Source organism: Juglans regia, chromosome 12 (assembly GCF_001411555.2).
Source record: "Juglans regia cultivar Chandler chromosome 12, Walnut 2.0, whole genome shotgun sequence".
Taxonomy (NCBI): domain Eukaryota; kingdom Viridiplantae; phylum Streptophyta; class Magnoliopsida; order Fagales; family Juglandaceae; genus Juglans; species Juglans regia.
The window spans coordinates 13,468,049-13,481,290 of NC_049912.1; the positions used below are offsets into that span (position 1 = coordinate 13,468,049).

The window sequence follows — 13,242 nt, forward strand, 5'->3', positions numbered from 1 at the left end:
AACACCTTTTCAGTGGGGACTTTGGTTGAAGATAAGAGTCTACTTCTAGATCCGAGGGAAAACTCACCTTTGTGTTTTAAGTAAAGAAGGGTAGGTTGAATTGGCTAAAATCAAAACCAAAGCAGCCTCCATCGTCAAGCAAACCTTCTCTAAATATATACCAATGCAAGTACCCCACGTTCTTGGCACCATGGAATTTACCTAAACAACTATTTCCCCACCATTCACAGGTTCTCAGCAGCCATTCCATACATCATGCTGGGGGGTTTCAAGGCTGACTATAAGAAGCATTTGAGAAACCACAATCCAGCAATAAGCCAGCTGTACCTGAAATAATGGCCAGATTCCTGCCTTCCATCTTCCCCCTTTGTTTCCATTGTATCATTGTAACTTCAGTACTAGGTTTTATTCCAAAGCTTATTCATTCATTAACCCTAGAATCTGATATTCAAGTACTTCGCGCCCTGAAGCATTCATTTGATCCCAACTCGGTCTCCTCGACATCATACCTTAATACTTGGGACTTCATGGGAGATCCATGCGACTGTGCAGGTGAACAATTTCTTGGAATTTTATGTAGCATTCCTCTGGATGATTCTCCTAGCAGGATTATATCAATTGATCTCGATGGCGCTGGATATGACGGGTTTCTAACACCATCAATCGGGAACCTGACCGAGCTCACCATTCTCAGCCTTAGTAAGAACAAGATTCGCAGAACAATACCCGAAACCATATCCAAACTTAGAAAGCTCACCAAACTTTCACTGGCAGCCAATTCCCTCGTAGGCACCATTCCTAATGAAATCACTTTGCTCAAGAATCTTGAATATCTAGACCTTTCAGGAAACAAGCTCTCTGGCTCAATTCCAATCAATATATCTGGATTACGAAGCGTGACCCACTTAAGTTTGTCCAGCAACACACTCACAGGCACGATCCCTGACCTAACAGGATTGTGGCAGCTAAACTATCTAGATCTTGGTTCCAATCAGCTCTATGGAAACTTGCCATATTTTCCTGTGAGATTGACAACACTTTCAATAAACCATAATATACTTACAGGCCACATCTCTCCAATTAAGAAGCTCAAAGACCTCATCCGGCTAGATGTAAGTGCTAACAGGTTTTCAGGGGTCATTAGCAGAGACATTCTTTCATTACCTAGGCTGGTTCACCTGAATGTTTCAAATAATCACTTTACTGCAACAGAGTTGGTCAACTTCTCTGCAGAAGAGACGGAACTTCAAGTGCTTGATGCACAAAACAACCAATTCCACGGTTATCTGCCTGCCAATTTGGTTAAAATTCAGAATTTAACCACAATTAATCTGGCACATAATCAATTCTCTGGTCCAATACCAAGAGGATACGGAGCCAAACTAAAGCGACCATGGAGAATCCTGTACTTGGATGACAACTTTTTGTCAGGAAAGCTTCCGCCAGAGTTCATTAGTCATGGACAAAGCATTACAGGCAGCCTTGCCAGAAACTGCCTTAGGTGTCCAACACAGACACCATTATGCCGTGGAGGGCAAAAGACAATTTCAGAATGCCTGAGGCACAATAATAGCAGCACATAAAGAGATTTCTCGGATCAAAATTGAACAATACTGCAATCAGGAAGAGTAGAAAAGCTCGTTTAACTTTCAATAAATAAAATAATATAATATAGAAACAATCCGAGCATCTTTTTTTCATAAATGAATTTCTGGTTAGGTGTCATTCTCCTTCCTCATTCGAATGCTTCCAACAACACATTCTATTTCCTATAACACTGCAAACACAAAATACACTGAAAAGATGCTTTTACAATTTTTTGAAACTTATATAAGCAAAGCAAAGTCAAATCAATACAAAATCAAGAAAATTGCCTACAGCATTTTAAAGACTGCTATAAACATAAACCGTTTCTAACTACATAAAACAAAGCATTTACAAAAGCCAATTAACACTAATATTGCCAAGCCAGATGAAAAGTGGGAGTTGAGCCAGAGCAATAAAGAGCAAGAGATAATGGTGCTTGCTCGAATCATAACTCCTCAACTCCGCAAAGAGCACTCGCTTCATTGTTTTTACCAAGAAAATACCCATGCATAGGCAGGTCCAAGGCATCAAAAAATAGTATGAGTATCCCCACACCAACTTCCCAAGGACAGCCAAACACATCCCTGTGAAAGTATAACCTGCATAAGCCACAATATCAAGCAGGGGTGCCTCTCCACTACCCAATGAAAGCAATGTCACCTTCAGAAGTGCGACTTGCAGAAACCACCCCAACAATCCCTTGATAAACAACCAGTTCAGAGCTTCTGGGCTAAACCTGGCAATAAATGAAAATCTTTAGAGATATTGTTTCTGCCAAGTAAAAAGAGGAGACAAGATGGAGGGCTGAAACAGTATGAGAATTAAATGAGTTTAGTTCAACATTGTAACATGAAAAAAAGGCAATGCCAAAATTATAACCAAACCATAAAAAGAAAATGAATCACTAAATTGAATTTCCAATATGACCATGAGGAAATTCAGGCAGCTAATGGTAATACAGAATATGACTGCTGCATATAGCACATCTCCTTTTCTTCATATGTATATATATATATACACACACACACACACACTATATAAATAGATATTAAAGAAGAAATCAGTCACTTACTTCCCATGAAGACCCAATGAGAACCCAGCAAGAACAACATAAGTACCAAATGCCATAAATGGAATGTACAGGTCCGGTGCATTTATATCATAAATTGGAGGTTTATAAGAGAGTCTGCCCCCTACTGGCTCAGTTATCCGTGTCCAATGGCCCTAAAGAAAGGAAAATATGCAGGAAAAAAAAAAAGATTTAACTTCTATTGAAATTAAAATTGTGTGAACTGGAAGAAAACAGTGTAAACAGTGCTTACCCTATGCAGGAATGGAAACAGGACAACCTTCAACTTGTTCCATACATATTGGTCATTCACTTGGAAATAGTATTGGGGATCTGAGAAATACCTGCTTATCTGTTGGATTTGAACGCAAGAATTTCAATATAAAGGACAAACAGTTTTTTTCTTTTTTCTTTTTTATAGGTAATATAAAGGACAAACAGTTATCAAGAACGCAACCAAAATATGGTTTTACATATGACAACACAGAAATTTAAGGGACTAACTGAATGATTTATAATTTTCACATACGGGCCTAACGTACAGAAGAAAATGAAGAGTAAATTATATTTTTTCTATGACGAGGAATCCCGGAGACTATGCAAACGCATGTCTTTTCCCCAGTTAAACTTTGGACCCGTGCAATGCGTCCCCATCACACGGATCAGGTAAATAAAGTAAATTATATTTTACACAACTTAAATCAAAATATGACATTTATATGCTTTTGGTTTCAAGTTGGAGTAAAAATGAATGGACAAACGCCTAAAATTCATGGATAATAGCAAGGTAGAAAGACATAAATAGGATGTGAATTAGTGTATGATATCATATGGAACTAAATGGAAAAATGATACGTGAGACCAATATTGATTAACTGAAAAAATCCACTAACCAATTCCAATTTAGTTAAGATTATGCCTTAGTTAATATTGTACTTGTTAGGTAGCATTTTAGATGTATAGATCTTAGCACACTTTTAAGAGGAAGGTATCATAAATTTCTAAAGAGAATATAATCTTGTCCTATAAGAGATGATAGCTTTCCTTTCTAGGCAGTAAAAATAAAAGCATTTATCCATTACCTTCTCATTGTGCTCAAAATTTTCAACCTACCTTTCTTCTCTCATGCAAGTAAATTTCAATAAAAGTGTTTTTACAATTAAACTGTCATTTGTAAACTTTCATCTATTGTATGACAAGTAACTAACAAAATGGACAATTATTATATTCTTTTGAATCTCTGGTTATGTCCAACAAATGCTCCGGCACTGTAACCCCAAATAAAACACATCAAACCAATCCAGCCTGCATGGAATGTCATGCTACCCTCCATTGAACAGTTTTGAAAGACAGGTCAAATTTTTCCAATTCTGCAACTCTCAAAATAATAAAAAAATAAAAATGGAACATCTTAAGGTGCGGACCTCAGGCCATAAGCTTTCAGTTCACTTTAGAAGATGTAAATTTTCATTTAAAAATAGTAGGAAGCTAGAAGTCCAATTGAAAACTCTGATAGCTGCATTAACAATTCCTCTAAAGTGCTAGCACCCAATCCATCATACAGATAAACAAATAATAAAACTTGGAGCACAGGCATATTACTACCAACCCGACGGTACAAAGGATATCATACATACTGTTCTCCCAAAGGATATCATAGCTTAAAAAGAAAGGGTCTCTTAAGTCATAACCTTTTATGCCACTTACGTTGCTTTGCACATATTCAGAGCTCGATCCTAAAAATTTTTCCCCATATGCACCCAATCCCCCTCTGATAAGCCCCGAACTGGCTCCATAAAATGCATTTCCAAATGGATTAGGCTGAGAATTTGTCGGTGGTATTGGCACACCAGACTGGGTCCCCACATTGTTGTACATTTCTGTAATTGAAAACATAAATGGTTACTATTGCACCCAAAAGAGCAGCTCAAGAAGAACGCAGCAAGATCTCACGCTTGAGTAATCCCAGAAGGCTACTACTGCTAACTTTCACGCCAAAATATTTTGGACTGCAATTAACAGTCAGTATGGTGGGTCACGAGTATAAAATGAAGCATAAAACTAAAACCGACATAAGCCAGCAGTTACAAACAGAGAGCTATTCCACTTTCTGATAGTTTATTAAATACCTAACATAATACTTGAAGTTATGTACCCTAAATTCAAGCAAGAAACGAAGGGCTCCCCGACACAAACCAAGTCTATGATTCTTGAAGTTTCCCCCAAATATCACACAGATTTACGACCCGAAATCACAAATATAAGCAAAAACGTGAAAACAAATGCAAATCTAAATCCGTACATATATGAACGTCAGCGCATACATATATTCCGAGAGAGAGAGAGAGAGAGAGAGAGAGAGAGAGAGAGAGGGAGATGTCAAAGCGTACCGATGGGGATTCTGGCGAGTTTTGCGGCTAGCAGATCTGAGCTCCTGTGGGATTCCTGTGAGGGCTGGGTTCGTCCGCGTAAAGGCGCACACAGTTAAAAGCGAGAGAGGAGAGAGCAACGAAGCAATAAATTTGACACAGCGAAAAACACAGCGCGTGAATCGCTCGTAGGACTGGAAATGAATTAGCTCGTTCGGTATTTACTCGATTAAATTCGAATTAAACTTAACTCGTGAAAAAAAAATATCTTTTTTAAAAGTAAATACTCGCTCAAATTATAAATGATACATACCTAATCAAACTCGACTCGACTCGATTAAAATTTGTTAAAGCTCGCTCGTTATGATTCGAGTCAACTCGTTAGTTCGACTTAATTAAAATTTATTTATATATTGATAAATATATACATATATCTATGTGTATATATATACACATATATCGACTCAAGTATTTGAGTCGAGCCGAGCTCGGCAAGACAAAGACCAGCTTGACTTGGCTCAATTACACCCTACTTGCTTGGGAATAAGAGGATATGAGAAATATTATAATAAAAAATATTATAAAATTAAAATATTATTATAATATAATTTTATAATATAATTTTTATTTTGAAATTTGAAAAAATTGATTTATTTTATATTTTTAATTTAAAATTTTGAAAAAGTTGTAATGATTAATTTAAAATTTTTATATTTAAATTATATTTGAAAATGAGATAGAATGAGATGAAATTAAATGAAAGTTTTAAAATGAGATCTATTTCTAAACAAGATCAACCGAACTGTTTCGCGAAACATTATAGTAGTGTCCATCTAATCCTTCTGTGAGAGTGCATCTTTTTCCACTGTATATCATATTTTTATTTCAAAAATTCTATGAAGAAGCCTAGCACACCCCATACACCCTCCACATCAGCTAGAGTAAAATGTCAACTTTATCCTGGTTAAAACACATCCTTTTATTTGCTGAGATGCTCACTCATGAGCTTCACCCATCGGAGGGGAAAGAAGAAAGGCAAGCAAAGTTGTTCAACTGAGGAAAGACCAGTTCTTTACTCTTAAGCCGTTCGACGGAAACCATCCTCCCTTCCCTTCTCCTTCAGTTGTTCCGACCAATTAGGGTTTACTACAATCTCGTATTTCTTATACACTACTATCTCAACAATCTAAACCGATTGTTGGCAAATTTTTTTTGGGATCCTTAGTTTGTATTTTTGTGACCAACTGCTCATTTTCCTCTTGGGTTGGTCATGTGCCTCGCCTAATCGTTTTAAATCTAAGACATTTATTGTAAATCTAGCAGATGATTTTAAATTGAGCTAACTATTTTAAAATCTTCCAAATATTTTAAAAATCTAAAATTATTTTAATTAAAAGGGTAAATTTTAGTATTATTGAACCAAGCCTAATTTTTAAGTAAACCTCCTTATATTTTGGAGCCCCGAAAAATAATATAGTTTTAGAAAATCATTTTATTTAAATTACTTTAGATCTTTAAGAGTATTATTTAATATTCATTATTTTAATTAATGTTAAAAAATCTATTTATTTAAATGCTTTTATTTCTTTTAGAAATGTTTAATAAAACTCATCATTTTATTTTATGATGAATATTCTCATTTTCTGATCAAGAATAAAAGTTGGTTTAAAACTCAGTGTATTTCTCTTGCAATTATTTCTATTCTTTATTTCTATTTATCTTTTACTTTAGTTGGTTTAATTCTCCATGTTTAATCTCCACCATCGGATCTAGGTTAGAAATCCCAAGATGTAAGTCTAGGATTAATTCTCCCAAAAGCACTAATTTCCCTCATTTCCCTCTCTTCTCTCTCCCCTCTCCATGCCCCTCACAAATTCTCTCCCTCTTTCCTTCCTCAAGGCTAAGGCATGTGCCACCATAATGCTATCCTCCACACTTCACAAGAACCAACCCTCCCTCCTCGGCTTCACCTTCAGACCTTGTCCCTTCTTCCCTTAGCTTCTCTCTCCCGATTCCCTCCTCTCCCTTGTGGTTTCTCTTCCCCTCATGCCGCTGCAAAATCCCCTCAAGTCATCATCGTCCAACTTCTGTGAGCCACAAAAACCACCCACTTGAGATTCCGAGCACCAAGCGTCCACCAAGAGCTCTGATACCCCTCGGTCTCTCCCTCATCTCTATGTTTCTCTCATCTCACGGCCACCAGCCACCATCCACGGCCAATCACTACCCTTCATCGTCCACAAAAATAGGCCTCACTCTAGATCCCTACCCAAAGCCTCCCTCAACCCCTCTATATTCATAGCCCTAAGCCGACCCCTCATAGCAGCAACCCTCACGGCACCACCACAGGTTCCTCCACACAGGGCCCACTTCCCACCATTGCTCAACCCACCTTAGACCATCGAGAGCCTCTCCTCCGCATCTAGCATCGCCCTAGCACTGCCCAGCTCAACCCTCAATTTATGGTATAAACCCATGTCTCCTTATCTCAAGGAAAATTATGTTTATGTGATTAAACGATATTATGTTTGTATAATTGGTAGAGGTGTAAATTTAAACTGGAAAATCGAAAAATCAGACCGAACCGGACCAATTGGTTCAATTTTGAACCAGTCCGGTCCGGTCCGGTCCCAAACTGGTTCCTATATTATGAAAACCGGCCGAACCCCGGTTCGGTTTCAGTTTCGTAGTTTCCAGAATTGGACCGAACTGGGACTGGACTTGGTGGATTGTGTTTAAATGAAGCAACAATCATGGTAGTAACTTACTTTATAATTAGATTATGCATATGGAAGTGTGAAGTGGAATACTATCAATTGATGTTAAATATTGGAGTAATGTAATGGTTGGACTGTTTGTATTTGCTAAGTTTGATATTTAATCTTTAGCTTCACTTATATTGGATGTGTGACACGAAAGTGATTTATAAAGGCATGATTATGTTTGAGTTGGACTATGTTTATAATTGAATTGTATTGAGATGCTTGAGATGAATATATGAAGTTTGGATGGATTGTCTTGAAGTGTTGGGATGGAATGATGGAATTGTAGTGGAGTTGAAAAGCATGATGATGATGTTGGTAGTTAAATGGACATATTTGCTTATATTAAATGTATTGAGTATGGATGGAGCTTGTTAAAACAAACTAGTGATTTAAATCGATTGTATATTAATCTTAGGTGATAAAAATGGTAGAACATGGATTGGTTGCATATATTGGACAGATGTATGTACTTTAAATGTATTATGTATGGATGGCATTTGTAAGAACAAGTAGCTACTTAAATGGATTATATGTTGATCTTAGATGATAAAGGGGTATGACACGTGTATGTTTGGTTTGGATGGTTTGGATTGTGTAATATGTTTGTAAGTGAGAAAGTGAATGGGAACTTAAGTTGATGTTGGATTGGATTGTATGTGTATGGAGGATGGGTATTGTATTTGTGTAGTTTGATCTAATTTGTAAAGCTTGTTGAGTGATGATTTGGAGGTTAAAGCGATGCATAGGAGCTTACTTTATTAGTTAGAAATGAAGTTAGGCTTTTAGTTTCATAATCTAGACTTAGGAATTATGAAAATGACTATGCCTCGAGGATTGAATGATGACATGTACAAGTGAAATGAAATGGATATTATGAATACCTAGAAGTGCAAGTTTGTATAATTAGGAATGTCGTGAAGAGGTATACAAAGTAAATAGTTGATGTAGATTATTTGGACAAGAACTAGTCTAAGTGGAGGAAGTTTAAGTAAGAACCAACTAGAGGTTAAGGCCATGTGAAAGATAATGAACTAAGAGTAAGGAGTAGTTTTATTATGCAAGTTTTAAGTGTAATGTTCTTATGTAAATGAAAAGGAAATGACGCAAGGTTATGAATGCATATTGGTTGTCATCTGACATGCACATAAATGGACTACATGAAATTGAGTGGTATGGAGTCCAGGTAAGTATTATGTTCATACTCTTCTATAGTTTTCTAAAGATATAAAATGAAAAGGAATGTTTTATTTATGAGAAAGAAACAAAATACTTTTATGAGAAAAATTTTCTTTTATGAAATGAAGGAAAAGGAAATGGTTTTCTAGAAATGAAAGAAAATGAAATGTTTTCTTAGAATAAAATGACGCTTTATAAATCTAGAATAAAATGATGCTTTATGAATCTATGCTAATGTACTAATATTCAAGTATATGTATGTAATGGACCTTCTTTGGCAACCCCCTTTTATAAATCCAAAGAATAGTTATATGCATGTGAATGAATGTTATATGTAGTTTTGTATTATATTTATGTGCAATGAAATGAAATGATGAGTTTTATACTTTATGTTATGAAATGATGTTTTATAAAATGAAATAAACTGATGAATGAAATGAATGAAAAAGAAATGAATGAAAGGACATGATTGAAAAGAAATGAATGTTTTAATGTATGAAGCTACATAACAGCCATGGCTGAATGAATGAATGATAGTACCAATGGACTAGGCAGATTGCAATGCCGAGTAAGTAGTACTGGTAATGCACTCAGTGCTACCCCCTGATTGAGGGATTCCCAACTGTGGCCACGGGCTGAATTGGGTCCAAAAGACTGTTAACCCCAACACACGAGGAGTAATAGTGTGTATCGGCTAGAGGAAAAGTGATAAGAATAATTGGATGTATGAAATGTTTTAGTTTTATGAAGGAATGTACAAGGTGGAAAATGTTTTGAGGAATGAAAATCTTTTTAAAAGAAAATTCTCACCACGTAATGTTTTTTTTTAAGAAAAGAAAAAGTTTTATGTAAAGTATGTATATAAATGAGAAATGCATGAATGAAACGTATGTTAGTATATTTTTACAGTATAAAGTAATGCTTATTGAGTATTCGACTCATTTTATTTTTATGTGTGCCCCACCCAGGAATGAAATGAGAACGAAGCGCCAGGACAAACATGACCCAAGGAAGAGGTGACAGAAGCCTAAGCATTTTATATAATGTATGAAACCAGTTTTGTTAAAAGACTTGTATTTTAATTAAATGAATTCCATTGCAAAACTCTCTCTTAGATTTATAAATGTAAGTTTTAAAATTTTAACTGTAGAATCCTTTATATCCTGGGAAGTGAAGGAAAAAGTTTTAAAAAGTTTAGCAATTCTCATATCATTTTCTTAAATTATTTTCAAAAGTCCCACCATAAGAACGCGCGTTACAATTTCGCATTTCGTATACACTACTAATGTATTTCATATTTTCCTTCCTATTAGGGTTTCGAATTTTTATGTGAGTTTTTAGATTTTCTACTAGTTACAAGTTTTTCTTCATGTTCGTTTCTAAGGAGTAGTTTGGTTGAAGAGTTGGAAGGATTGTGCTAAGGTTTCTACAGAATAGCTTGATCGTGGTTGAGTAGTTTGTATAAGAAAGGGTGAGATAAAACAGTGCATAGCAGTAAGTGATGTTGTGCATTTCATGGAGATCAGTATTAACGGTAGGAAAATCCAAACGGTGCGCTTTGTAGTTAAGTGGAAGGGTGCATTTTATTGCAAAGAAAAATGTGCAGTGTGTGTAGTGAATTATAACGTTGTCGTTTCTTCATTCATATAAGGAACTAGTATAAAAGTCCTAGAATCAGAGGGAAGGTTGTTCTAAATTCTTGAATATTGAAGTGTACTTTGGAGGTTAGAGATTCCTCGAAAATCTCTTCATAAATAAGAAGAGTGTTTGGCTTTTCTTCTTTTTCTTGTTTCTTGAATTCTTGTTTCTTGATTCCCAGTCTTTTCTTTTATTCTTGAACTATTCTTTCCTTTTTTCCAACGGAAGATTGAGGAATACCATTACAATTGGTATCAAAGAGACCGATCCTCCTATGGTAGAGAATATGCATGCAACATTCTTGAAGCAACAAAAAGGTTCTTTGAGGCCGCAAGAAGGAATTCTGAAGTAGTTGGAAGAACATCATCATGCCATCAATGGAATTACAGGCAGGTTAAACCAATTTACTGATATGATTAAATCTTCAGTAGAAAAGAAACAAGTTAATTCTGTTCATAGTGGTTCTACTGGGGGAAGAGAAGAAAATAATGAAGAAGGGTTTTATGGTAGGAGCATGTATCATGATGAGAAGGCATCTTTGTTGAAGGGGTTAGATTGGACTTTCCAACACTTTGATGGGTAAATTTTGCCAGGTTGATTTTTAAAGCCACTCAGTACTTTGAATTTCATCAAACATCAATGAATCAGTGGCTTTTGATGGCCTCATATCACATGGAAGGTGAGGCCCTTTGTGTAGTATAAAGATGCTGTCAATTGTGGCATTTTTACAAGTTGGGATTCCTTTGTGAAAGCCCTATGACCTATGATGATCCTATGAAGGCTCTAACATGTTTAAAGCAAGTGTCATATGCGGCTATTTATAAGGCACAATTTAGGCTTTATCAAATAGATTGAAGGGATTGTCTGAAAAACTTAAACTAGGTTATTTTATGAGTGGGTCAAAAGATGAGATTCGATTGCCTGTTTGAATGCTCAATCCTATTACTTTGAATGCTGCCTTTGGCCATGCTAAGATTCAGGAGGAATATTTGTTGGCTTCAAGGAAGTCTTGGAGGACTGATACAGTGTTTGAGGGTAAAAGTTTGTCTGAAATGGGGGAGGATGGTGCCAAAGTACAGAAGAGTAATGTGCCTATTAAAAAAGTACTTTCTTCCCAAATGAATGAGAAAATGAGGAAATGGTTGTGTTACCACTGTGACGAAAAGTGGAACCCAGCCCATGTCTGTAAAAGTCCAAAAGTATATCTGTTGCATGGGGAAAATTCTATAGCAACAATTTTAGATGGTGAAGAACATTCTAAGGAAGTCAGTATTGTGAAGAACAAGACTGTAGTGATTAAGAGAATTTGGAGATATCCATCCATGCTATCTCAGGTTGTTCTAACAATAATGCCATGAGGTTGCTTGAGATGATAAGGGCTTGTTCAGTCAAAATTCTAGTTGATTTAGAAAGCACTCATAACTTCCTGGATCCACTAGTAATGTAGTATGCAAGGTTAAGGATCCATAGCATTCTACTTTGCAAGTGAGAGTTACTAATGGGGATAGGGTGCTGAGTGAGGGGTCTTGTCAAGAGGTGGTAAAGATTCAAGGTTCCAAATTTAATGTGCCTTTCCATGTTTTGAAATTGGGGGCTGTGATATGGTTCTAGGTGTGCAATGGCTCAAGACATTGGGCCCTATCCCTATTAATTGGGATTTTGTTAATATGTCTATGAGTTTTGTTGTGGGGCACTCGAGATTAACATTGCAAGGGCTAAAACCAAATGAATTGAAAATTCAGACAGGGAATAGTTACTTGAAGTCTTCCTCGATTAGACAACATGGATGGTTTTTATAAATAGTGGCAAAGAATCATGAACAACATTCTGTAAATTAGAAAAAGAGATAACAGCAGTTATTGATGAGTTTAAGGAGGTTTTTGGAGACTTGGGGAGTTACATCCAAAAGTGGAGACTTGGGGGGTTACCTCCAAAAAGGCTTTTGATCATCAAGTTCCCTTGAAGGAGGGGACTGGTCCAATTTCAATAAGGCCTTACAGATATCCACATTACTAGAAGATAGAAATTGAGAATATTGTGAAAGATTTGCTGAGTTCTGGAGTGGTAAGGCCAAGTTAGAGTCATTTCTCTTCACCAGTGCTTTTGGTCAAGAAATTAGATGACACTTGGAGGATGTGTGTTGACTACCGTGCCTTATACCAAGAAACCATCAAGGACAAGTTTTCCATACCTATCATTGATGAGTTACTTGATGAATTATTTTGAGCCAAGGTTTTTTCAAAGCTGGATTTGAGATCTAGGTACCACCAGATCAGGGTTAAAGAAGATGATATTGAGAGGACATTCTTTAGAACTCATGAAGGCCATTATGAGTTCTTAGTAATGCATTTTCGCCTTACTAATGCCCCTGATACTTTTCAAGGCCTAATGAATTATATATTTAAACAATTTTTTAGAAGGTTTGTACTGGTCTTTTTTTTATGACATCTTGGTCTACAGTTGAAACTTGGTTGAGCATGTACATCACCTCATATCAATGTTGGAAGTATTGAAAAAAATACTTTGTAAGCCAAAATGTCCAAATGCAAGTGTGGACTTGAGGAGATTGATTATTTAGGCCATATTATATCGGGTTGTGAAGTTGGAGCTGACCAGTCAAAAATTGCATCCATCTTGA

At 36.1% G+C, this 13,242-nt stretch overlaps 2 protein-coding genes across 2 annotated transcripts; one reads left to right on the top strand and one right to left on the bottom strand.

Annotated features, from left to right (window-relative positions):
- Positions 1-335: 335 nt before the first annotated feature.
- Positions 336-1,583, top strand: LOC108992408 (putative leucine-rich repeat receptor-like serine/threonine-protein kinase At2g24130). The gene has a single exon (XM_018966968.1). The coding sequence runs from the start codon at positions 336-338 to the stop codon at positions 1,581-1,583; it is 1,248 nt and encodes a 415-aa protein (XP_018822513.1).
- A 164-nt stretch (positions 1,584-1,747) lies between these two features.
- On the bottom strand, positions 1,748-5,216 carry LOC108992495 (protein YIF1B). The gene is made up of 5 exons (XM_018967092.2): positions 5,047-5,216; positions 4,364-4,536; positions 2,910-3,008; positions 2,660-2,811; positions 1,748-2,323 (listed from the first exon to the last, which is right to left on the bottom strand). Exons 2-5 carry the CDS (start codon positions 4,532-4,534, stop codon positions 1,936-1,938), a joined length of 810 nt encoding a protein of 269 aa, XP_018822637.1. The 5' UTR covers positions 4,535-4,536; positions 5,047-5,216; the 3' UTR covers positions 1,748-1,935.
- Positions 5,217-13,242: the final 8,026 nt, after the last annotated feature.

Coding starts and splice junctions, on each gene's coding strand:
- LOC108992495 (XM_018967092.2), bottom strand. CDS start 4,534: ATGTACAACAATGTGGGGACCCAGTCTGGTGTGCCAATACCACCGACA. Junction 3,009..4,363: donor CTGAATATGTGCAAAGCAAC/GTAAGTGGCATA, acceptor CAAATCCAACAG/ATAAGCAGGTATTTCTCAGA. Junction 2,812..2,909: donor TGTTTCCATTCCTGCATAGG/GTAAGCACTGTT, acceptor TCCTTTCTTTAG/GGCCATTGGACACGGATAAC.
- LOC108992408 (XM_018966968.1), top strand. CDS start 336: ATGGCCAGATTCCTGCCTTCCATCTTCCCCCTTTGTTTCCATTGTATC.